This window comes from Pimephales promelas, chromosome 9 (assembly GCF_988280905.1).
Source record: "Pimephales promelas chromosome 9, fPimPro1.hap1.1, whole genome shotgun sequence".
NCBI classification, from domain to species: domain Eukaryota; kingdom Metazoa; phylum Chordata; class Actinopteri; order Cypriniformes; family Leuciscidae; genus Pimephales; species Pimephales promelas.
Genome location: NC_142777.1, coordinates 32,835,756 through 32,863,654, shown reverse-complemented (window position 1 = coordinate 32,863,654; position 27,899 = coordinate 32,835,756). Strand labels below are relative to the sequence as shown.

The window sequence follows — 27,899 nt, the reverse complement described above, 5'->3', positions numbered from 1 at the left end:
CACTTCACACCTCAGTAATGTCACAAGCGGAGTTAAATCAAACACCATTTAATTATTTAATTTCCATAATTTCCAAAATTAAGTTAATTATTCACTGCATTACACTTAAGATGAACCTATAGGCATAAAAAAATGGAAAACAAAAAAGTTGAAGAAAAAAAAAAGTCAAACAATACATTTAAAAAATAAAAAGAAAGCTTAAAACTTAATTATGTGCTGGCCCTTAAACAAAGACCATTGTAATGTATAAACAGATTTAAACCTCACTTTAACTGACCAAAGGGGGGAAAAAGCCAAAGATATTTGTGCCAAAGCATTTGGTTTGAGAGACAGCATTAGCCGCTAATCCCTTCTGCTTGCGAGTGCTGTGCCGAGTGGAGAGGTAGTTTTCTTTCCTGGTGCAAAGGAGTTTTTACAAGGCATGGGAGAGTTTTTAAGCAGGAAAGAAAAACTAAGTCTTTCGGGGTGCTCGGCTTGGTGGACATTTTTTTTTTTTTTGGCTGTGCAACTTAAACATTCTGTATGGGCTGTTAGTCGCCATCTTGAAAAGCACTTGAGCAAACAGCTGACATACATTCATTTGCTCCGTCTGCATTTCATCGCCTGAGTGATGTAAGGCATTTTTGGTTTCCACAATGACAGGTTTTAAAGCAAAACACTGCAAAGAGAACAGACCAGCACATCAGAAAGAAAAAAAAATACAAGTATCAACTGGTCAGTTCAGCAAAGTTTTCAATGGCTTCTTGTTTTCAGTACAGTAGAGAGCTTGAATATTCTTGTGCCCTTAATAACCAGCATAGATCTGAGAAAATCACAATGCAATAAAAAAAAAGGAACAAAACCAAACTGAAAGGTTGACCTGATTTGATAGAATTGCTACCAAAAATCCAAATACAGCAAAGATAATGCACCAAAGAGAAGGGGCGAATCGAACGTCTTAAGATGCAAGGCTGCCACTTTGGTGCTCCAGCAAACATGATAATGGTCCAATATGTGTTAAGCAACAACTCAGGCCAATACATTCAGACATCTCATCCTAAACAAAAAGAGAGAAGTCATTTAAAAGGCTCTGTAAAATAAAAGTAAACAAAATATGTGACAGCCCCAAAATGCCAGTTTTCTGGGAAATGATTATAGAATATCCACAGCCCTTGATTGGTTATCCCAGCTTTTTTGCATTGCTTAGCTTGCCGACTATCCTTTAAATATTCACTTTCCAACACGCAAACTAAATAATCCCATACACAGCAACTCACATTCGTCGACATTTTCAATTCAGATCAATTTAAAATGCTGCTTCCATCAAATGGCTCAAAATATAGTCTTTATCCTCAGCAGAAGAATCTGAGACAGAACAAGGATGGCCCGTTGCCTCTTCAGGGCAACACGAAACCCTTATGCGTCTCCTTTAGCAGCCGAACAGTTCTGATACACTAGGCAAAAGGAGTCCAGACCCCTGTGTTCACCATCGCATGTGCAAAGATGGCAAAACAAAAATATATAATCCACTTTGAAAATTGTCCAGTTGATTTGATATAATCAAGGCACATTTGGTTTGGACAGCCAACGCTGCAGTTTCACTCAATTTTGAGTCTCTATGCCGGAGTTATGGTTTTCCCACATCCACTGTGATTTTGGTAAATAGCTGATCTTTCTCAATCTGAACAACTGTGTATGTTAGCGAATTGATCCCGTCACTTGCCATAGTTTCCCTTGTGTGAGCTATTCGGTCAAACCTGTAACGGGAAATGACATGATTAACATTCCACAGTGCAGGAGGGCATTAATTAGTTAAAGTGGCCTCTATTTGCACAGCCTTGCTAACTTGACAAAGCGGTCACTCAACTAACAATGTATTATTGCGATGCATTTAGCGCTTAAGGGTTTACAGAAAGGCTGTAATATGTTTAAGTACCTCTGTGGATTGGGGTCGTTTTTTTGGTCTCGCTCATGACGGATCATTCTACATCTCCCAATGATTGCATCGGGCCTTGATATGCTCATCCCTTTGGAGGTAACCCTGTGAAAACATGCAGTGCTTTTCAATTCATTTGATTCAAGCTTCTTGAAAGTATGTGTAGAGAATAAACATCCATAATTATCTAGTACATGGTATAACAGTTTAGAGACATTAGCCGCTTTTCCACTGTCGGGCCAAACCGTTCTCATTGCTCGAAGGGATAGTTCATCCAAAATTGAAAATTGAGTTATCGTTTAGTCACCCTCAAGTTTTTCTCTTGAAGCTGATGAAACTGCAAACTATGTTCAGTAAAAACTTTCTTTAATTTTTTATAATTCTGACTCTGGGTCATTCTTCATATCTGGGTCTGGGTCTTTGACTGTTTATCCCTAACAAAAGAATGTCAGAAACCAAACAAAACCCAGTGAAATGTAAAGAAACCAACTGACTTCCTTAGTATTTTTATCTTTCTGACATTCTGATCTTTCTGGTTTCTGACATTCTTCAAAATATCTTCATTGTATGGACAAAAACAGGGTGGGCTATGGGGGGGAACTATCCCTAACCATGGCAAACAGTTTCTAAGATACTGATAGATATTTACTCATTCATGTAGATACGAGCTGAACTTGTTTGACTAGCTTGTCACAATTGGGAAAGAATCATCATTTATTTGTCCCTAAAGGCCCTTACACACCGAGTCCGAAATTTGCGTCCAAATTTTTCGCACATTAAAAAAATAAATACAACCTCACGACTCACATTGTCAATCATGCTTTCACACTGCCTCCGAAACTTTCGTCCGTCATAAATAAATAAATTCATAAAAATCGAATCGGGTTCTATTATCTGCGTTTTTCGCATCCGTAGCAAGCAGTTTGAATGGAGTATGAATGGTGTTTTGACAATTCAGAGCCACCGAATCACGAATAGAAAAAAACATACATTTACATTTGTTTCAATTAGCTGACGCTTTTATCCAAAGCGACTTACAATTGCTATATATGTCAGAGGTTGCACGCCTCTGGAGCAACTAGGGGTTAAGTGTCTTGCTCTAGGACACATTGGTGTCTCACAGTGGATTCGAACCCGCGTCTCACACCAAAGGCATGTGTCTCATCCACTGCGCCATCACCACCCCATGCGAAATATGAAATATATGAAATTTCAGACTCAGTGTGCAATGGCCTTAAGTCTGAAAAGTTAGAAAAGTAATAGCATATACCTACTCAACAACCACACAATTTATCATGTTTGTACCACAAACAGTGAATTAAAAACATTAAGTACCATATTTAAATATATGTTTAAAGTTTAATATTTAAGGTGAGAGATTAGTTCTGACTGCACTATCACCTAGTATTCTATTGCAATTCAAATTAAAAATTTGCAAGTATTGTACTTAAGTATTTTTTCTGCACACTTCCTGAACATTCCCCTTGAAAAACAAGGCTGTAGCCGAGCAGCTGAAAAATGCAGGTGGTCATGAGGTTGACGCAAGTTCTAATCCACAGTAACTCTCCAGTATCCTTTGAATAACAGTGTCGAAAGGCCTCGAAAAATAAAAGAAAAAGTATTATTTTGACGTGCAAATAAGATGTTAAACGGGTTTTGTCTTCTGTCTGCACCCTGATAAGCAGATGATAAGGCATTTTATCGGCCCCTGCTTGTGGCAGAGCTATTAAAACCAGGAACAGGACCACATTTCAGTTGCACTAGAATTCAAAAAATTCATTTTTTGGTAACACTTTATTTTACTTGTTGCATAGTTTTATGTATTTACCATAGTAATGACAGTACTTATGCATAATTACATGCAATTAACCCTTAAACAAAACCTAATCTTAACCCTATAGTAAATACATGTTGAATTGAATTAGACTTTAACAAAGACACATTAAAATAAAGCGTAACCATTTAAAAAAAGAAGCCGTCGTTTCTTTGGCCCATAAAGGTTGCATTTATCCAAAAATAAAGCAAAAACAGCAATATTTTGAAGTTTCTATTTTAGTTTTCCATTTTAATATACATTTTAAAATGTAATTTATTCTTGTGATGGCAAAGCTGAATTTTCAGCATCATTACTCCAGTCCAAGTGTCAGATGATCCTCAAGAAACATTTCAACAATGTTCAAAACAGGTGCTCTGCTTAATATTTTTTTTTTTGTGGAAACCTTTAAGCATTTTCCAGGATTCTTTAATCAAGAGAAAGGTCAAAAGCCAAACCGCATTAATTTTAATTATTTTTTTTGGTATGTTTTGCAACAATGCAAGTCTTTACAGTCACTTTAAATCAACTGAATGCATCACTGCTGGAAACAAGTATTAATTTCAATAAAAACAAAACAAAAAAACCCAAACCCCAAAAGTTTGATATCAGTATCACATGCTTGAGCTTTTTGACTGTGCAATGCCATGCTTACAGCACAACGACAGGATGTGTGAGGCTCAAAAAAGGAACATTCAGCTGAACGTACGCTTCCGTTTTGTTCTGGATCAGAGGTTTCCTTGGTTAGATTGCACTAGAAGGCAAACATGAGCTCAGCTCAAGGTAAAAAAAAACATTAACGTGTGTTTTTTAATAGAAAGGGGCGTTCACGTTCACACTAAACTTCACACTTCATTCATACTAGGGGTGGGCGATATGGAAAAAATATCATATCACGATTTTTTTTGGAAAATCACGATCACGATTTTTTATCACGATTCTTTTTCAATTTGGTTTTAATATTTTGCAAGTGGCTGTTCATTACAGCCAAACTAATGTTAAAAACAAATCCTTAGGTAACAAAAGAAAAAAGAAAGGCATACATTTAGGCCAGTGGCGAAGATAAAAATCTTTGTCATTATTTTCTTTTTTTTATATTAAAAAAATAAGACAAGATAAACATTACACAAATTAATATTCAAATTAAATAAATAGTGCTTTTTTCAGATGCAGTAGGTGTATTTAGCAGTAGCATTGAAGAAAGTAATTAAATTAACAAATATGAAATTAAAACACTACATAGACTTCACTGAATTAATTGATTCTTATTAAAGCTACTATTAAAGTTCTCAGTCAGTGAGTGATTTTCTCCTTGTGTGTTTTTTATTTTTTATTTTTTATTAACACTAAAGGGATAGTTCCCTCAAAAATGAAAATGGTCTTAATTGACTCTCTCAAGATGTTTTAAACACGAATAAGTTTCTTTCTTCTGTTTAAAATAAAAGTTATTTTGAATAATGTGGGTAACCGAACAGTTGCTGGTCCCCCTGTTTTTTATAGGTTCTCTCCTGGAAGTTAATGGGGACCAGCAACTGTTTGGTTACCCACATTAAAAAAAATGTCTTTTGTGTTCAGCACAAGAAAGAAATGAATACAGGTATGGAACAATATTAGAGTGAGTAATTAATGACAGATTTTTTTTTTCTTTTTGTGAACTATCCCTTTAAGGACAAGCGGCAGTACTATTTACCAGAGGTGGGGGACTCGAGTCACATGACTTGACTCGAGTCTGACTCGAGTCACAATTTTCAGGACTTGTGACTTGCTTGATTAAAGTACAAAAATGACTTGACTTGACTTTGACTTGAGAACAAGTTACTTGAGACTTGACTTGACTTGAAGTGGAAGACTCGACAATGACTTGAACATATAATAAACGAACAGCAATACAGTTAATTAAAATATATATTATGACGTCAGCATCAATATATCGGCATCTGTGCCTTTACGCTGCTCAATTCAAACCGCGCCAAACGGAAGTTCCGGGAGTCTCATGCATATTGATAGCGTCTCCCTGATGCCCGCAAATGAGTTAAAATCTCCCGGAATCTAGAGCGAGATACTGCGCGTATAACATACATAGCGTGCGGCGTGTGCACGGCAGAGATATGGGAAGCTAAACAAACCAAAAGTGGGACGAGACAGCGGGGCTTTACAGAGCTCGTGCCGCGCAGACATGTCATCTGCACGGTTCAATGATCCGAGCCGGGCAGCCGATTCGTCAGCGAAACGCGGACGTGTTTCCTAGCGACACTCAATAGTCAGCGCTGTACTGACCAATTTAAAGCAACGCAAACCATATGCTACATACTACATGCAAATAAATGTACAATAAAGAAATCCCTCCTTCCTTACAAAGAATTGTTCTCTACTGAAGTTTAGGAGTTAATTATGGAGAATTCCATAATTAAAACAATCATTTGTTAATATTTATGTAAATTTAATATATAATATACATAATATTATTTAATATGTAATATTTATTAAATATAAAATATGTTAATATAACATATTACCATTTTTATTTTATATTTATTTTAAACATATTTTAAATATGTTAATATAACATATATTAACCCCCCCATTCTTGTAGGTTGGGATGTCTGTATATGCAGCATAGATACACGGCTGTGCAGCTGCAAATGCGTTTTACATATAGGTTTCAGTAAATCGAGGAAAAGGAGTTTCCGAAGACATTTGTTGGCTATGATAAGAAAAACTACTGAATTAAAAAAAATTTGCATTTTATATTCTCATACATTTCATACATTTTATATTTTACATTTATATAAGATATAAGATATTACATTTTAGATTTCATACATTTTAGACCGTTTCAATTAAATTGAATTAGACAGATTGGATTATACATCTTAGACTCTGAACGTTTTGTGTAAACAACACAATTTTATTTTATTTTCAGATATTAATGTAGCACAGATATGCATATGATTAATATAGCAAATGTAAGATACATAATATATCTATAAAAGTTCATCTTTTCTGTGCAAAAATAAATATGTATCGAAAAAATTTACCTCTATTTATTTTAGTAGTGTGACTTGACTTTACTTGAAACTTATCAGGACTTGACTTGACTTGCTTAGGGTGAACCCTTGACTTGCTTGATTTATCTGAACTGCGACTTGAGACTTGACTCGAGACTTGATGGTTAAGACTTGAGACTTGCTTGGACTTGACCATGTGTGACTTGTCCCCACCTCTGCTATTTACTCCTGTCGTTTATAGACCAGCACGCGACGCTTTTAATATAGACGCATATTACACCAGATATTCTCTCAAATGTTTGCTTTCACTTTAGACGTAGCCTGTTTATGTACACATTGTGTGTATTTAACAGTATTAGCATAATAAGACTCGAAAGATAACTTAGTCCAGTATTCTGGCGCTGTTTGACAGGCTTCTAGTGCCTGTGATTGTCGGGGGTATATGCGGTCAGGAAAGCGCACGTTAGAACAGCGCATCAGCGCGTGGATTAAATGTTTAACCGGCAAGGCTTATGCAAGTAATGAACTTTTGTGAATTGCAGTGTCCCGTACCTATTCATTAACGTGTGATGTCTAGGCTACGTTGCGTTGTACAGATGAGACGGAGGCGCCAGAACTGTTCTGAGAATGCACTGTAACACGATACTACAATATTTCTTCAAAAGCAGATCGTGGAGACATTTTAATCGTCCACGATTAAAAATCGTCATATCGCACACCCCTAATTCATACACATTTGAACGTGGGTGTACGCCAACGCAAAGACATTTCACATTCGACATTTTTAAATGTCATTATTTTATCTCCCTCCAAACTTGTTTGCGCTCAATTTTTGGGCGGGTTTTTGATGACCAATGACGTTCGATGTTGCTTACATCCAAACAAATTGAAAAGATTTCTGAAATTTTGGTCCGTTTATTGCGTAAAACTATCGTATAACCTCCAAATACAAGTCAAAAACTACTTTTATGGGGCTTTTACAGTGCTTGTATGTTGTTGTTTTGCTTGAATGGCCATTGTCACCATAAAATGTATAAATTCCGAGCACAATTTCCGAGTATGGGACACCATACTTGGCTACACATCACATCTGTGAAGATTCTCTAAAAATGTTTTTTTGTGTGTGTTACAATCAGCAAATGGGTTTGGAACAGGATCAGGGTTGAGTAAAAAAAAGACAGAACTGTCATAATTGGGTGAGATATTCCTTTAGAAGGGTTCTCAAACCTGTTAAATATGTCGTCGTCCTCCCCTCCCCAGCCCCAGTAGTTGTTTGGGAAGCCATTGATCTTCAGAAACTGTTCTTTGCTCAGTGATGACACACCACCAAAGTACTGCGTGTATGGCAACCTGTTGGAGACGGAGAGAGAGAGAGAGAGAGAGAGAGACTATGAGGAACAGTTGCGTGTTGTGTGGCAGTTGTTAGGTCAGGTGCAGAAGAAGTGCAGCACACAGCTTGGTGTTTCTCTGCAGGGAAATGATATGCACTAATGAGAAGTGGCAGGGGGCCAAACTTGAGCCCGAAAGCAACTGCTGCCTCTGTGGTTTGCTGTAAGCCAGTTGCTCTTGTAAATTATCAGGAGGCGTCACTCCTGATAACCCACATGGGGATATAGTCCACATAGTTATGATAACCATAGCAATAGTTGTGCGTCAGGAAACATGGATTGCAGTTTACACGGATGGTGTGAGATATTTTTGACCAAACTAAAGGCACCAGAGATGTATTATCTATCATTATCTCTGAATAGAGCTCTGGAAATTACACTTTTGAAATTCCCTGATATTTCAGGAAATAAAATGTAATTATCAATTTGTTAATGTATATTTTCAATACAACAAAATGTATCTAATATTTTAAACTTTTGAAAATGGATTTGTTACACAGCAGCATGACTATTTAAAATGAGCTAGTATTATAGTATAATATACTGTATACGTTTTACTATTTTATCCATTATATTTTAATCAGGATTTATTTTGTATTACTTTGTAGAGATCACACTCAAAGAGAGACATCACTAGACAAATAAATACTTTAAAATCAGCGCATAATTAGAATAATTATATTGACAATTGAAATGTTGACTTTAAGAACTGGAAATTACACATGAAATTTCCTGATACTTCAATGAGAGAATGTACAATCTATTGACATAAAATCAATTTACAAGTAGAAACAGCTAGTCTACAGATTAATCCAATTTGGTGTTGCTGTTAACCTGAAAACCAACCATTTTTGAGTCTGACTTGTCTTTGAATTTTAATGAAATTGTTATTCTATAGTTACAGCAGTTTCGACATGATATGGACACAGCCCTTCGACCACACACACACCCATCCACATTGCTTTCAGAAAAACCTTAGCAAACCAGATTATCACCACAAGACAACCACTTGAAGGAAGCTTCAACTGGGAGTTGCAACTAATACCACCAGAATGGATTCACGTACAGCTTTGCTGCTAATGCCTATTGCTAATCAATATAACAAGTCAAAAAATATTTTGCAAAATACTGAAGAGCGAGAAAAGTGCTTCAGCAAATACACTGGCTATGATAAAATGGAATATCAAACAGAAATGTGCTTTAAAGGAATTTTCATTACTTTGTTAAATCTTGTGACTTTCAAACCCGCATGAAAAAAGAATCATAAAAGTAGCCTGCATGATTTGCGCGCAATGCAATCTAAGCATAATCTACTTGTTACATTTAGATCTAAAGTCATAATAAAACAACAATAACTTGTGTGCATTAGCGATTAGCTATTGACTTGGAATACAGCACTAGGAATGCATGATGAATCGTCCACCATATCGGTATCAGCCAATATATTTTCATTTTTAATGTTATCGTTATTGGCCTGACAAAAAAATTTGGCTGACATATTACAGCCGAAAAATAAAGTATTATTTCAGCTCAGACGATGCTCTGTTCGCCATGAAGGTTTTGAATTGCTTGGAGTATGATAAGAATCAAATTAAAAGGGAAAATACATTTAAGTGCAACATGTGCTGTCTGTCATATAGGCTACAAAAAATTATAATAAGATTCTCCTTCTTAAATACACTCTCGCCCATAGAGTGAACTGCCAGTACAAAGTTAATCTAAACAGTCTGAGAAAAGTGTAACAAGTTAGCCCAGCCGTCACCTATTCGTAAAATACCCTGCTACTTATAGGGCGGTCCAGCGTCTCAGCTCGGACATCCATAGACAGCATAGCCTCCTTCAACACGAATTCTCTCACCGAACAGCATCCGAAATGAACGGTGCATGGTGATGCATTTTTCGCCGATCAATAAATGTTCCAGGTTGACCTCTCTGCAACAGATCGTCTCCGTGCAGTGTCTATACTCCACAGCGCTCGCGCCCGCAGTCACTTTCCCCCAAACGATCCTGTACTGCAAGTGAAGCCTGAAACTGATCGTCCTCCATGTGGTGGTCGTCAGACACTACCGACCTGTCCTTCACGGGCTCAAACGCGTAATCCATGCCGTTAAAAGTGCTCATTTTCGTCTGTGTATACAGGACCTGCAGCTGTTGTCTATGGCGCTCCGCGGGTCCAACCATGCCAGTGACGTCATCGGAACTGCCAGCGCTAACAAGCGCAATTTTGCGTTGCTTAAAAAAGCTATATTAATATTTATTTTTAAAAAATGTTTAGTGTAATTTACTTTTAATTGTCATAAACAACACTTGTGAGACTTGTTTTTGTAATAAGGCTCTCAAAAATGATAGAAAAATTTGTATTGACATACTATCGGCTTTCAAATATAAAGAATTATCGGTATAGGTATCGGCCACAATCGGTGCATCCTTATACAGCGCAATAAGGATTTGTTTTGCGTAGTTTTGTTTTTTGAATCGTCATTATCTGTCCCCAATTGCATTGGATGAGTAAATGATGTTGACAGAACTTAATTTTTGTTCAACTATCCGTTTAGAAACTGCAAAATTACAACCTGGTATTCAAAGTAAAACACACATAATGCATTGAGAAAAGGGGGAACTTGCATTTCAATACATTCAAATTTAAACAAGACAATTATAAAGGAAGGTGTGCAAAAACGTTTTTTTTTTTTTTTAGGCCAAATGTCTGTCCAATATCATAAATAGCCTTTATTATGATTTGGTTGCTGTTTTGCATACACGATTAGCTCTACATAAAGGTGTCTCAGTTTGAAATAAAAGAGTAAACACTATACTACATCAGGTCCTGGCCGGCTCTTGTCTGACGTTCTTCCGCACGATAACTCTTGAAAATTACAAATTACATCCAGATGCTTTTGAAGTTCTGTGTGAGAAGAAAGCTGCCCTGCTTCTGCGGCCCATGCTAACAGTGGTGAACGCTGTAAAGATTTTATAAAGGACTGCCGACATCTGTTACAAAAGAACAACCCAATTGCTCCCAATTCAGTGTGAGGAAGTAAAAAACCAAACCTTTAATCAGATATTTCCTCATTACAGACTGTAAATACAAAAGGACACACACGCCTATACATACATCATACTCCTATTAAACAAAGCTTGTGGTGGAGGTCACTGGAACAAGCTGCTCCAATGAGCTACAGTTTCAGAGTTGAGCTCCCAATGGACTCTAATCTGAATCATGTGTGACTAGAATTTTCCCACCCAAACGCTGCTACTTTATCATCGGTTTTATCTAAAGTGACTCGTTTATTACAGGTCAAAGTCCTTCTGGAATAAATGGGGGTTAAAGGATATTCTGGATTAAATATGACCAGGTTAAATCAACAGCATCTGTTGCCTTCTGTGGATTACCAACAAAAATAAATTTGACTGGTCCCTCAGTAAATATTACATTAAAAAAAAACATTTACAGTAATTTAACCCAGAATATTATTTTAAGGTCGCAGTGGTGATAGAGCAAAATTATAATACAAAGTATAATATAAAAATATATGATACAACACTGATATAAGTGATCACCCGGATTTAGACCTACCTAAATTTATATAAAGCGTTCACAGGCAAATTTGCTTTAGCCTATATTGCTTTTTTTCCCTGGTGTCGAAATCAGGCAAACATAAATGTCAGGCAACACGATTCCTGGCTGCATGTCAATATCCATGGATCACTGGATCTTGAGTAAGTTGTAAGGAACTCTATATGGAGTCTAACATTAAGTTTAAATTGATAAAATTGTTTGTTTTAGTCGCATTTTCGCAGTTTCCCATATTAAATCCAGTCAGTCAGCAGATCTTTTGCCACTCAGTCAGGCTGAGGGGGGTTGTTCCAGTGGGAAAGTGACGTCAATGCATTCCCTCTATAAAATCATTGCAAGATCTAGTGAGAAGCATTAAAATATCTCCGTTATTAACAACGTATCAAACAGAGCTGACGTGGAAACCAGGAGAAACATTGTGACATGAACTAGTTATAGGTTTTAAGTGCACAGATCAGCAACATTCACCATGGATTTAAAGGGATACTGCACTTTTTTTGGAAATAGGCTCATTTTACCATTCCCCAGAGATAAACAGTTGGGTTTTACCGTTTTCAAATCCATTCAGCCGATTTTCTGATATTAACAAGAATATCAGTAACCAGACAGTTTCTGGTCTCATTGACTTCCATAGTAGGAAAAAATATACTATGGAAGTCAATGAGACCAGAAACAGTCTGGTTACTGATATTCTTCTAAATATCAAAAAAATTGGCTGAATATATTCGAAAACGGTAAAACCCAACTGTTTAACTCTGGGGGAGTGGTAAAATGAGCCTATTTCCCGAAAAAATTGGAGTATCCCTTTAATGTAGTAAACTAACTAACCATGGAAGTTTGGCAGGAATAGTAAAATGTTTTCAAGTACACACATCTTTATCCAGCACTTCAAAACTCAAACATTATAATTTTTTTTGTTATTTTTAATGTAATACTCAAAAATACCTCCTATTTATAAAACTAAAAGTTTCAAAATGTAGAAAAATTCACTTATTTACAAATAATTTCTCTTTTAATAATTATTATGGTTTTTTGTTTTTTTCAAATCAAGGAAATTTTTCTGCCATTTCTTTCTTTTTGTTGAAATCGAAAATGTACCGAACCGTGACATCACTGTGTCGTATCGAACCGTGAATTTTTTAACCATTACTTAACTTACTTTAACCCTACATATTACAGAAGTTGATACCTCAAAGTTCGCCTTGATTTTTCTACGTTTCACTTTTACATTGCATACATTTAGTAACATTTTAAGTTCAAGAGTTTCTTTAACACTTACTTTTTTAGCTTAACAGAAGAAAAAGATATTTTTTTACATATTTATTTTTACATTTTAATTCATTTTTGACTGCTAAAACTAATAAAATTTGTTGTTTGCCTTGTCTTAAGAAAAAATATAAAATAACAAATGTCAATAATAATCGATACCGAACGAGATGAAACCTTATATCGTGCTTGATCAGGAAGAGATATTCCTCCTCACAACCTTGAATACTCCCTAATAATTATGTAACTATTACATAAGCAAGTGCATTTGTAATCCAAATAATTATAAATACATATTGAAACATTCTGGGGGCTGAAAATACACTGTTAAAGCATGACATAAGACAACAGTCAACAAAAAGGCAGAAATACCTGAAGCCAAACTTGTCCATAGACACAGACAGATGCCTGGGTTGATTATAGCACTTGTAGAAGTTGCGGTCATCCATTGGAATGAGGTCAACGTCGCTGAAGACAAAACAATCATAGTCATACTCCTTCAGAGCCTCCGCATACCCAATGTTGAGGAGCTTGGCACGATTGAACGTCTCCTCGCCCGCCTGCCATTAAGGAAAGAGATGATACAAAGATGAGGCCAAACGGCAAAATACATATTTAATGCAAATGAAATGCATGGCTGATAAAATCAGTACTTGTTTGCTTGCAGTACAAAAGGTGTCAGTTTAACCTTTCACAATATGGTTCAGCTGGCAGGAGACAAAAATGAAAGTAATGACAAACAATATTTTCAAGTGTATATTTCCTCTCTAAGTGAACTTTACAGTAGTGCAATGTCGTTGTTTTTTTGTCATTTGATCTGCATTTGCCTGATTAAGCTGATATCGAAAGCAAATTATTTCTGGAAAAATTATTTATAGTACACTCAGGTAGGTTTTGAAAGTTATTCATCATTTAAAAGTACTTAAAAAAATTCTACAGTAAATCAAATACATGCTGTTTAAAAATAAAAGTGCAACATTATTGATTTAAAATACCATTATTAAACAACATAGCCTTTTCATGGGCATTTTCAGTAAAATAGTGGCAGCTGGGTTGCCAGCCACTTATTGTATTTTAAATAGGACTACAACTGTAAGCATTTAAAGTGTAGTACTTATATATATATCTATTTATATATATATATATATATATATATATATATACATATATGTAATATGTATTTTACAGTAGTACACCGTCTACAGCAATTATTCATTGTATTTATACAGGTGAATAGTGTAACTCCTGGTTTTCAAACTGTACTTATATTACATTTGTTATCAATAAATAAAAATGTAATACTTCGGTTATGTTTAAAACCTTTATTTTTTTTAAAGGAAAAAGCAGGAAATTGCCTTTTATGAACACAATGTCAAGCTGAAATGTCATAACAGTTATCACTGAACAGTACTGCTCTTTTTTGCACAATGTTGCCAGTCTTGGAAGTCACTATCCCATTCTTGGTTCTTGACCCATTTTCAGAGTTGATGTCCAAGTGCCTAAAGGTCAGAAAAGCAAAGAAAAATATAGAAAAAAAAAACATATTTATTTTGTGATGGTGACGTAAATTGTAAAATTAAGCACACCACTTACGTTAACACTGGATCTGCAACTGATGATTCAGCCTGAAATGACAAAAAAAAAACAATTGCCAATTGTTACTAACCTTTTCCAAGGCAGGTTGTTAGAATAATGCATGTTCATTTTTGCCATGAAAGATCAATGTTATTCTGTGAAAGAGAACAGAGTAAACCGTATGCCCAGGACTAAATAAAAGTACAAATAAAATGTGTAGGTCAAAGGTCAAGGTCAATCCAATCATGAAAAGGTAGACACCAGACCAAAAATCTCCAGAAAAGATTGACTTACCATATACACAGACGAACAATCGTTTATCCTTCTTCTCACGCTCCACTTTCCACTTATCCTCGACACAGGCACAAATGTTTCAATTATTCTGACGCAAAATTAGTGATGGGAAGTCGACTCCAAAAAACGTGATTCCTCGACTTTTAATAGCCCTAGTGTCTGAGTCAGGGCCGGTTATAAACATTCGTAGGCCCTAGGCATAATTTATGTCGGAGGCCCCTGGTGCCACACCTCTCCTAATAAAAAGCAGCACTTCAAATAAACATCCCCATTATACAACATGTTATTAATAAAATTTAGAATAGCAGATATAAAACACTTATGTTGAGAGAAAATGAATGGGACAATGAATGAGAATGCATATTCTTGTCCTAGAAACATGAAATAAACATCCCATAAATCAGTGCCTCTACTGTATTACAAATAAAACAGGCTGAAAACTGCTGTATATTTATAGACATACAGCATGATACTGTTTTAAGAAAATACATGATTATAATAGTTTTAGAAGTTACCTGTAAATTCACAGTAAAGTTTTACAGTAATATTGGTATATTATATTGCTATATAACAAAATAAAATGTTTAGTTCTACTGGGTAAAACGTTTCATTAGATTAAAACTATATTTTTAGCCTTTGTGTGGAAGATGACATGAATTTAACAATTCCTTGCTCAACAGAAAAAAACACCATGGTTGATGATGATAAACAATGAAAAAGCAGTTAGATGATGCATAATGAAAAAGCAGTTAACTAAAATGGACCATGTAATCAGTTTTAGCCAAAACATCATAGTTATTGTCACTACAATAAAAAATAATGTGGTATGTGCCACTGCTGCCATTAAAATAAAAATAAATAAATAAAAAAAATATATATATATATAAAATAAAATAAACAAAAATACATATTTTGAAAACTTCTACGTACTGTGGTTCATATTAATCATAACCATTACATTTATAAACTATGGTGGTGGTTATTCTGTAAAGAACACCCTGAAGAGTCCAAACTTCAAATCCCAAGGTGACTTTTTTCTTTTTTGACACCGGCTTTGGGCCTTCTACTCATGATTAATGGATAAGATCCCTGTCTAGAGTCCACCTTTTCTTCAAGGCAGTACTTGAGCTTGTGGAATGAAATGTAATGATGGTGGAGCCTCAGGGGTGCAGAGTTATCTGTTAACCTCCTGTGCACCCAACAGAGAGTAGCCATCTTCTCTTTCATAACACACAGGAAACTCAAACGAGCTGCCCTGAACGAACTGAGGTGTGCTTGTTCTAGTGGAGCAGAAGACATCCATGATTGATTTAGAAGATGTGGCCTGTGCATTCAGAGCGAGACTCCACTTTAAAGAACCAGATTGTCCTATTCTAAGGCCATCTTTTCAGTCAACATAATGTAGCGTTCTCACATGTCAACACCCAGATCTGATTGTCCGCCTGTAATTTGTCACTGGAGGATTCATTCACATTTTAGGGATTTCCAAAAAAAAGCAGACTTAAAAAGTAGGATTAAGACACTTGAGGAACTGGAAGTGAAGAAGAGTTTCATTGTTCATATAGAATAGAACGACAGACAGGAAAAGTGAGCAGAACCTGCTTTACAGCAAGGTTACTAAACAGCCTACAGGCTAATCCTTTACAGACTTAAAACAAAATGAATTAACGAAACGAACGAGTAGTTATGTTCAACAGAAAAACTAGCAGCATTATGGTTTGCGAGTCACTTTTGGATGAATTCATTCGGTTCATGTGAGCTTTGCGCCGCCACCTTTGCGACAATATGTTGGCAGTTGGCTGAAACAACAGCCGAAAGAGGAACCCTGAACTGGTATTTTATTCTAAACCAAAAGGAAATCATTTCAGAGTAGGAAATCATTTATTTAAAAGACTTGAAGTCTCAAGTTGCTGGTTTGTGGTTAGTTATATTTCTATTATAGCCTACTCCCAGTGGCCAACATTTAACAGATATCGACAGATGTTTTTTTCTTCATTTTATTTGTTGGATCTGTTTAAATGCACTTTATCAAGGTAAGTTTAAGTTATTAGATTTGGGGTTATTTTGAACATAACTGTCTGTCTGTTAGTTAATACCTACCTAAATCTAATAAATAAGTTCATAAAGATATTGTCTTTGTAACATTAGCATTAGCACGTAAAGTAATGTTAGCTCTGCAGACGATGCACAATAATCTCAGCCTTGAAATGCATATTAAAGGACTAGTTCTTCAAAAAATTATAATTCTGCCGTGCAAATCCTTAAGTTTACTTTCCGTGGAAGACAAAGGGACATTTTTGAATATGTAGCCTAATGGAGACTCTTCTTGTCGACGTAATGAACGTGAATGAGTAAGGCCGAATTCACATATAGAGCCTAAAAACGCGTAGAAAACGCTGGGCGCGCCGCATTCTCCTTTTTACAAAGCGCTAGGGCAGTTGCGCTACGGTTGGTTCTTGTCATGTGACCTACTGTGCGCTTATGGTGGGCTTGCGGCATTCTGAAAAGTTGAGATGTTTTTATCTCAATGCGGCACTTGGAAAAAACGAGCGACGCCGTCGCTTCCATTATGAGCGCGCATACTGCGCGCCTACATTTGAAATAACAAACTTGAGCGTGCAAAAGATGCGATATGTAAACAGGCCCTGACATTAGCCTACTGGGGGCTGTCACGCAAAAAATAATAAAAGACAAAAACATCATAAAAGTGATCTAATACGACTCGACCTAATATTTTTATTTATTAATACGATGGCTTTATGTGATGAACAAACTGCAATTTAAGTCGTTATATTATAATCAGCTTTACCTCTTGATAGCTTTTAATCACAGCCAAATCATTCAAATAGATTCGACTCGAAAGACTCCTTTATTTCGATATTTGTGATTATTAAACCTTCTCTTTAACTGAACATCTGTTCTTTCGGACAGATATGGCAGTCTTTTATGATATTTGACTGATGTCTCTGACTGTGCTGATGCAGGTGTCTCTCTGGACTCGGATTAGAAAGATTCATTCGTGACATCGCCTCGACTCTCATGAACGTGAGCCATAGCTCTATGACTTATGTATTTCTATATCATGAAAGGCCAATTGGGGCAGATAAAAATGGATTAAAGAAAGGCGGCCATACCGGGCGAGTCGGTCGCAAATATGCTGGCGTTCTATTTGTATTGACATAGGTGGCATCTATGAATACTACTGATAAAAAAGAAAATAAAAGCCGAATTTTAAAGTCACCAGTCAAAAGAATGAGATAATGTGGTCAAATTACCCTTTCGCAATACAAAACATAGCTAATTTTGGCACAGAACTGGCATCCATGGCAAATGAGGTAAATAAAAGAGTGAAAACACGGATGAAAACGTCAAAGAGTAAACAGATAATCAAGAAGCCAACGTTACCATTCGTCAGACGCAGCCAGTGAAGAGTAGTGCGTTTGGCCAGAGAAAGAGCAAGCAGACGTCTCACCTTTTCCCAAGTGCAAGGGCCTCTGACGTGCATAAAAGGGTTTTGGTTTGAAGAGGAATGAGGGAAGGAATGTAGTATAGAAGGGTGAAAGAGAAATGCAAGGTGCAGAGAAAAGAAAGGGTAGGCAAACAGAGCAAGAGAATAATTAGAAAGAACAAATCACATAACACTTGAAAACACACTTAGAGAAGACCACAGACAGGTCCAAGACCTTCTTGGCGAGCACATTAGGAGGCTTTTAGTCAAACCCGCACAGAATGACACACATTACTCTTTTCATTTACTTGGAACATTTACAAACCACTGATAGCAGACTGTTTGAAATGAATTCAATGAAGACATCGGTTCTCTGTGAGTACCAAATAAAAGAGACAAGAACCGAAACTCTGTCTCACCTCATTCCAGTCTGTAATGTCATGGGCATTAGGCTCAACCTCAAACAGCAGTGGTCTCTACCACAGTCTGTGTAATGTACCTTGGTTTACATTGATTCACTGTACTTTCTTCCAGAATAGCTGAAGAATTCCCAAACTCGAGGATTCAACCAGATATTTGAGATTATGGTGAATAAATGATTGAGTCCATAAAAAAAAAAAAAATCCAATAAATGTTCACTAATCTGAATATTTGGAGCTCTCTTTCACACAGCTGAGTCTCACGGTTAAAAAACGTTTTTACAACACAATGCTCTGAACTACATTTCTCTGACTGGTCAATGAGAGACAAATGAGGACTTTGAGAAAAGAGCACACCTAGCAAAACACATGCCAAACTTCATGCCCCGGCACGCCTGTGTACAAAGAATTTCCATAACAGAATATTTCAAAAGGGAGTAGACAATACAATTTAAAAGGGAGAGTGATGTTAAACAATGCTTTAAGGGGATAGTTTAATTTGAACTGATTTTTTGATATGTTTTAGCTTACCTCAAGGGCATCCAAGATGTAGGTGTCTTTGTTTCCACAGTATTTTCAATTTTGACATTTTTCAGTCAAACCGTTGTTGTCTATCAAATATAATATAATATAAAATACTGTGGAAACAAAGACACCTACATCTTGGATGCCCTTGAGGTAAGCTAAAACATATCAAACATTAATTTCAAAGTGAACTATCCCTTTAAGACAAACTCATCATTACTGGTAACGAAGAGCAAAGTGTTGGTGTGTTCAACATCTTAATCTTAATTTTCCAAAATACAGTTTAGAACTTTTTCAACTGGCATTTACAAAAAAAGCTCTTGGAATGTTGTGCATCTTCTTTAAAAAACAACGGGTTTGCCAACACTCTACTCTAAAGATTATAGAAGTATGTTTTAAAAGAAAATACAATTTTATAGGGCTGTGTATCACCCGAAATGATACGATATGCATAACGATACAAACAGTTGTGATAACTGAAAAACAATTTAGTTTTTGACACACATAAAAAAAACAATGAGTTAAATAAATACAAATGCTTAGTATTAGGGCTGGGTATTGACACAAATTTCACAATTCGATTCGATTTCGATTCACAAGCTTGCAATTCGATTCGATTTCGATTCGATTCAATATTGATTATTTTGGATATCAGTCAGTTACAATAAATGGCAAATTTTCTCAAGGAAATCAAATCTCTTAACTAATGCTGTAAACTATGGGAGTCTAGTTGTAGCCTACTATGCTTCATTAGCCTAAAATGAAGGTAATAATTAACTGTTTTGTAGCTATACAAACACATAAATTACACTTTTATTTATTTTTATAATAAGAAGATTATATGAAATATAAACATTTAAATGGCGGCCGTCATAAAAACTTGCCAGATTTATTCAAATATGCATTAAATATTGAAGAACATTAAGATTATAATGCATATGTAATATAGTGTATATGTTTAGAAAAATGCTCCTCTCTATAGTTATTTTTTCTAGCTGACAAACGAGTTTGTGGGTTTTCTGAGGTAAATATGACGATAAATGACATTGATTACTTACAAGCTGTTAAACTGATGTCTTTCCACGGTTGAAACGCTGATTGAGCGAATCAATGTGACATGATACGGATTTCGATAAGTTGTACTCTTAACTTTTAACACACTTTCAGATGCTCATTCGTGTTTATTTCGCGCTGTGACTGGTATTATTAAGCCGGAAGAGAGATCAGCGATGCTGCTTCTCTTGAGCTGCGCCAGAGCGATCTCACGCCACAGCGCCAAAACGTTATTTATGTTTTTGAATTTCTAAAGAAAATGGACGGAATTTGAAAATTGACACTTTGTTTCATATCAATAGTAACAAAGGACAAAGATTATTGCGATTTTTTGGATGCGCGCAAGCCGCGATACAATGTTCCATTCATTCAAATGAAACAGGATGACTAATCGATTCTTGAGATTTAACAATGGATATCGGTTAGTAAAAATGAGAATCGATCCCAGACCCCATACCCAGCCCTACTTAGAATGGTTCTTCCTCCTGCTTTAAGTCTGCCTCAATAACTGAAATGACAATTATAGTGACACTAAAACACGTCTACACTGCTCAATGACTAAACAAAACTTAAAACATTCCATAAAAGCAAAAACGGTAACAACTTACAATTTTTAAATGCCTAGTATTTAACAATTTGGTCTTAAGTGTTGAAATGTGCACCAAACAAAGTCATTTCTGAAATCATTTTAAATGATTACATTTTCAGATCTTTATGCATAAACAACAATTTATTAACATGCTCAGGGTGAAGAGAGTGACAGCAGAATATCTCGCTTAACTACATCATAAAACCGCGAATTGCCATTTCTGTTAAAAACATTTATGCTTATAACCACAACCAACTGTGTTTAGAGGATACTTACCAAGACCGAAATTTTGTACATAATTTTGCATGTTTTAGTCTGTTAAAATTAGAGATGGCCAACGATTAATCGCCATTAATCGCATCCAAAATAAAAGTTTGTGTTTATGTAATATATGTGTGTGTGGTGTGTATAATTATTTTGTATATATAAATACACACACATGCATGTATATTTTTAAGAAATATTTGCATGTATATACTTTATATATATTTAAACATAATTAATATTATGTATAAATATAAATATTTGATATATTAAGAACACATTTTTCTTAAATATATACATGCACGTGTTAGTATTTATATATACAAAATAATTATACACACACCACACACACATATATCATGTAAACACAAACTTTTATTTTGGATGTGATTAATCGCGATTAATCGTTGCCCATCCCTAGAAAATGATATAATCTCGCAATCTGTATGTGAGGTGGCTTTATGTGCACGCAGAGAAAACAAACTCTCCGAGAGTGCGCAAGTACTGAATAGTTTAAAACCGTTTGAATATTTAAACTGGTAGGACTTAAAGACACACAAATGGTAAACTTTAGTCACGATGCAATGCTGACACGATTATGCAAGTGAATATATTCCGTCATGTTCCGACTCCTAAACGCGAGCGTGTAGTTTCACTGGCTGACGTATGCCTTGAGCAGCCGTTTCGAGAGACAAGAGAGCAGACGAAGCGCCATTGAACTCACACTGTTTGTGAAATTGCGTCTCGCAGAACTTTTTCAAGCTACTGATTTGATTTTATAATTTGTGTGGATTTATTTTCTAATACAAAATACATGCTAAAGCAAATCAACGTTTGCGGGAATTTCCCGCATTATAAGTGGGAGAGCTGTGGGAATGGTTAAAATTATGCGCAATACCCACCCCAAAATTCGAGCCCAAAATTGGCAACATTCAATAGCACAACGGCATCGATACGGCAGCTACTGTAGCGATACGCGATATTCTGAGCACAGCCCTACTATTTTAGTTGTTCTAGTTCAAAATCTTACATTTATTCAATGTATTACTTGACTTTTCGTGAAATGTGCAGGCAACTTCTAAGTGAAAATTGTTTCAAAGGAAATCCTACACCAATCTTTTTTGTCCAAGTTTATTTCGACAAACGAGAACCGGTATTTAACCTCCGACTCAATGATAAGATCAGACTGTACCACAGGCCTTTGAACTCTTGTGTGCTTGCAGATAAAACCTCAGTAGGAGCTAACAGGTCAAAGATTTTATTGCACTGGTTGAAAGACAAACCTGATTGATGATGTAGACGCCGTAGTCCAGTTGCTGGCGCTGTAAGATGGGGTGCAGATAATACAGCCAGTACTTCAGGTGCTCGTCCCGGTTCCTGAAAGGGATGATCAATGCCACTTTCTGCTGGGCGGTGCAGTCTGTGGGTTTAAACCGCCCGCCGGGCTGCAACACAGGGTTCTCTGACCTCACAAGGTCTAGGGTGACCGGGTCAGAGAACTCAACCCGGAGTGGACCCACTAGAAGAACAGAGACACAAATTACATGCTTTATTATTGGAGACATAGGCCTAAATCTCATTTTATTAAAGGGAGAGTTCACCAAAAAATTAAAATTTTGTCATCATTTACTCACCCTCATTTTGTTTCAAACCTGTATGAGTGCCTTTCTTCTGTTGAACACAAAAGAAGATATTATGAAGAATGTTGGTAACCAGTTTACGGTAGCCATTGAGTTCCACAGTATTTTCTTCCTACAATGGAAGTCAATGGCTACCGTCAACAGTCTGGTCAACATTCTTCAAAATATCTTCTTTTGTGTTCAACGGAAGAAAGAAACAACGTAGAACAACATGAGGGCAATTAAATAATGACATAATTTAAAATTTTGAGTGAACTAACTATCATTTAAACAACAATATTGGGACTGGATGACTTCAACCATTACAAACCAACCAAGCACTATATGCGAATATCGAAAGCGAAGCTCCGATGGGAAGAACCCTGGAAGTACAGATAGACAACGACGCCTTGGACTACCAACCTGAAGCTGCTGCCGCGATTCACACTATTGGAAGTTAATTTCCAATATAGGATATGTATATAGTTCGTTCCAGCTTCTTTTTTTACGTTCTGAAGAAATATTTCATTTATAAATGAATTTCACTGTATTTAGTCTTAAGTATGAAAGAAATCTATGTACATTTTTAGAATTAACTAATTTCTACATTAAACAATACGCCATCGAATTCGCAACTCTCCTATGATTAAAGGCGACACTTACATTTTTCTTCCCACCAGTGCCATTTCAAAATGGCGGCTGCGTGAAATCAGCATAAAAGTAAACCATGTGACCTTAGAGAACTCATTCTTACTCATTACACTATGGTGGTATCCGATTACATTATCATACTACTGTTGCTACAAGCAGCAGCAGTGTCAATGTTGTCTGACAAAAGAGAAAGATAGCCAGCCAGGACAAAAACAGACACAATGCTTCTCCGCCAATTTTTCCATTACGACACACAGGGTTTTAGGGAAGCCAATTCATCAGCATCAGTAGATAATGTGAAAAGTACCAAGTAACACTTATGCAAGAGACAAGAAATTGCTGTATTGTCAAAAAAAAAAAATTAAACAGAGGGGTAAATGTTAACATCCAGAGACTCAACAGCTGTAAAAACATGCTTTTGTTTTCAGAATCTGGATTTAGGGGAAGACAACGTGACAGGTCACATAATTTATAACAAACACAGGTTTCTCAGAAATACTAAACTGTGTTGATTATTAATAGACCAGCAAAATTGTACATGGATTATGGTTAAAAAAAAATTATAAAAGAGTTTTTTTATTTAAATTTAAAACCAATCGATCTAAACCAGCCAATAGCACAGAATTTAAACCTCAAATGTTGTATTTTGAACAACTTAACCAAAACACAAAATGTAAATGTAGAAAATTAAGCCTACTTTACACTTGTATTCATCATGAAAACAGCCTCATCATGATACAAAAACAATGAATGTTCCTTGAAAATCAAGCCTATTTAAAATGTCAAGAAGACTCACCCTACTAAACAGAAAAAATGAGGAGAAAAAATGGCCATAGTAACGCATGTTAACATCAACTGGTGTTACATATATTTTTTACTTATCAATAAATAAATGTGCAAACTTTCTGTATACTAGTGAAAAGTTTGGAATCATTAAGATTTTTTAAGAATTAGTTTGTAAGAAGACTGTTATGCTTGAGGATTAATTGATGAATAGAAAGTTCATTTTTAAAATTAGTAATGTTTTTAGTTTAATTTTGAATGCTAGTGTAAAACTTTCAAATGTAGTGGAATCATAGTTTCCACAAAATATTAAGCAACAAAAAAGGACTCAGACTGTATGAGAAATATTTTTTATAATATATAACAGTAAAAGTAAATCAGCATATAGAATGATTTCTGAAGGATCATGTGACACTGAAGGAGTAATGATCCTAAAAATCATTGTCATCAGTTTTTATTGAGGAAAATATATTCTGAATAAACAATAGCATATAATATATTCCACAATATTATTACATTAATATAAATATACATTAAAAATAGATCTTAGAAACCGAAACTCACCCAGGCTAGGTGGATTGTCAGGGCATGTTTCCAGCTTTCTCGGAGTTTCTGTGATATTCGTAACAGATGACAGACTGGCCAGTCTGATCTCCTCGGTTGAGACTTTCTGTTCGGTCAGTTTCCTGTGGATCTGAGGGTTTTGCTGATTTTGAACGAAGGATTGCCTTGAATCTGAATTTCTCATATAATATATGAGAGTGACAGAGATGTGAAGGAAACACAGCACAACAACCAGAGAGCAAGTCCTGTGCAAAAGACTAAAATTCACAACTGCATCCGGCATTGTAGAAATCCTGGATATGCTTTTGAATATTTTTAAAAAAAAAATAGATAGATATATTTACAATCTAACCCAGTCCCTTCCTATCTCCCACTACCTGGGCTTTTTGAGGAGCATATAATTATGCATATACTAAATTACAAGATAAACCCACTATCACATACCGTTTTAATTATATAAATATATATATATATAATGTAATATAATACTTAAAGTTATTTATACAAACGATTCCACCCAATATTAAATAATTAAACAGCTTAGCTCAGTTATCAGCTAAAAACACGCGCCCCACGAACGTTACATTTGGCTTTTTCCCTTGATTTAAAACGTCAACGTTATGACAAGTAAAACTACTAAAAAAACAAAGCGTGGACTTCAGTCCCGATCATGGTTGACGTTTCGTGTATGAACGCGAACAAAATAAGTGCGTTTTAAAGTTTATATCATGAGTCACTTGACTTAACGGAACGAATACAGAAGTAAAACTCCAGATCAATTTAAACGTCAGCCGACGCCATCTTCTTAAATCCCACAAAATATCCAGATTCCGAATGTTTTACATGATACATCTCAATGCCAGGACAATCCGCGATAATGAAATCGCAAGGGAGATGGCGAAAAAGTTTCCGGACAGCTTCCAAGCCAGTCAGTCCGTGGGGTGAAGTAACGCGTCGCGTAGAGCTTCGGTTGATATGCGCTCAGCTCAGTCTGATCTATAGAGACTGTGCTAGCGGACTTGTTGTTCAATTTTGACTTGTAGATGCTTGTAGATCAGCGAAAAAGCTAGTTGCGTCATCAAATGAAGCCAGCTACAGCGGGAAAACCTTCAGCTTCAAAATAAAAGCACGACTTGAGCGGTTCAATTAAGAATGTTTAATTCCATTTTATTCCCAGCATATATTATTTTACTCCTGGGACAATCCAGTAAAATGCTTGATTTGAATTCGCTTGACACCTACTAATGTTAATAAAGTAGCCTAATCCAATAATTGATTAAACATGATGTATATTATGAGAAAGAGCGATTTTTTTTATGATGGATAAGAAATAAAACCTTTACATTTTTATATATACATTACCAAATGTGATAGCCTAGTTAATTTGTATCAGCACTTAGCATACTTTCAGGCACTGGCATTATTTTTCAGAGATGCAAACTAACTCAATTCCGGTCATGTGACCATTTACACCAGGCATGAAAAAGTAACAATAACCTCTTCAAACTCAAAAGCACACACTATTGCCACTGGGAATAATTTGGTAATAAAACAAATTAATGGTGCATGGTGAGGACCAATATCACCATTATCAATATCAATAGAGGTCACTCGAGTGTATGATTCTTTCTTTCTTTCTTTCTTTCTTTCTTTCTTTCTTTCTTTCTTTCTTTCTTTCTTTCTTTCTTTCTTTCTTTCTTTCTTTCTTTCTTTCTTTCTTTCTTTCTTTCTTTCTTTCTTTCTTTCTTTCTTTCTTTCTTTCTTTCTTTCTTTCTTTCTTTCTTTCTTTCTTTCTTTCTTTCTTTCTTTCTTTCTGTAAGCGCTTCTCACGTAGATGTTGAGCGCAGCCTTGTGGTCATAAATATAAAGTACAACTTTCTTACAGTTTTCCCCGATTGCTAAGCAACACACTATAATATAACTGATTAATTTGCCACAATTTCCAAACGATTCATTCAGTTTTATCAAAACATATAATATATAGACCTCAAAACGTTTCACACATAGGCTACTTTATTCTAAGTGTAATTCATTTGTCACAATGTGAACTCAAGTAGCACACATTAATACATTAGTAGCCTAAACATTACATACTTGGGGGTTTGCAAAAACGCAAGCACATAATATGACAAACATAGCAAACTTTTTGCAGAAATCTAAACACATTTTGTTTTTACATTAGACACATGCAAATCTAACAGCTCTTGTGTTTCATTCAGAAAACACTGCCATTTAAATGCCACAGAAACCACTTGTACATAAATTGATCACTTAGAAATCAAAACTCAAAAGTTTTGAGAAAAGAAAGAATTTATGTTTAGCCTCTTGCACTTGTTTATAGTTTAGTCTAAATATACTAATTTGATTACTTACAAATCAAAACATTTGAATGAAGTGTTTGCTTTTGCAAGAGATGTGGGATATTTTGCATGTTGTGAGACATGTAGCCATAGTTTCAGAAATTGTGTTAAGCAATTTGAAAAAAAAAACTTTAAATAGCAAAACTGATTATTAGAATCTCAGGATAATAACTTGCACATATTCAGTATAATTACAGTACACAATAACAGTACTTTAGATGAGGCAAATTTCACTACAATAAACTTTAGCACATGTACAGTACTTCACAGTATACTGTATTGTGTTGCATACAAATTTCATATTAACTTCTTTCATATTCATTTGAACTTGTTCTTTTCTAAAGCTCTTTGTTGTATTTTACCGTAGCATATGCACTTTTTCATTTATGTTGTATATTGCAATACATTTAGCAGCAAAATCCTGAATGCCTAGTGATTTAACCTGGCATTAAATCACTGTTAAAATGACATGTTTATGACAAAAATTTCATGACTTTTAAGCTAATACAGTTAAAATTTGTCCAAAGCACCAAAAGGGTTAAAACTTAAAAGTGTGGACAAAACCATGGGGACAAAACCAACTCTTTACAAGTTGTTTATATATATATATTAATTAATATCATCCTCTAAAAATATCCCTTAAAAACAAATTTACTGCTGCTTGTTTGCCAAGCATGTGGCAGTCAACTAACACAAAAAAATCAATCCTGCCTTGTTCAAATCAGTCTGTCACTCTATGTCCACACTACTAAAACAAAACACTCGATAGTAAACTTCGAGACCGCGAG

General features: G+C 35.4%; 1 protein-coding gene across 2 annotated transcripts; it reads right to left on the bottom strand.

Annotated features, from left to right (window-relative positions):
* Positions 1-32: 32 nt before the first annotated feature.
* On the bottom strand, positions 33-25,709 carry b4galt1l (DP-Gal:betaGlcNAc beta 1,4- galactosyltransferase, polypeptide 1, like). Of its 2 annotated transcripts, XM_039648829.2 has the most exons (8): positions 24,752-25,709; positions 22,418-22,653; positions 14,561-14,592; positions 14,379-14,466; positions 13,340-13,527; positions 7,964-8,086; positions 1,916-2,020; positions 33-1,736 (listed from the first exon to the last, which is right to left on the bottom strand). In XM_039648829.2, the coding sequence occupies exons 1-8, from the start codon at positions 25,032-25,034 to the stop codon at positions 1,607-1,609; spliced, it is 1,185 nt and encodes a 394-aa protein (XP_039504763.2). In that variant the 5' UTR covers positions 25,035-25,709; the 3' UTR covers positions 33-1,606. The 2 variants fall into 2 exon arrangements, with proteins under 2 accessions (XP_039504763.2, XP_039504764.2); XM_039648830.2 differs by lacking the exons at positions 14,379-14,466; positions 14,561-14,592 and having other exon boundaries at positions 24,752-25,708.
* Positions 25,710-27,899: the final 2,190 nt, after the last annotated feature.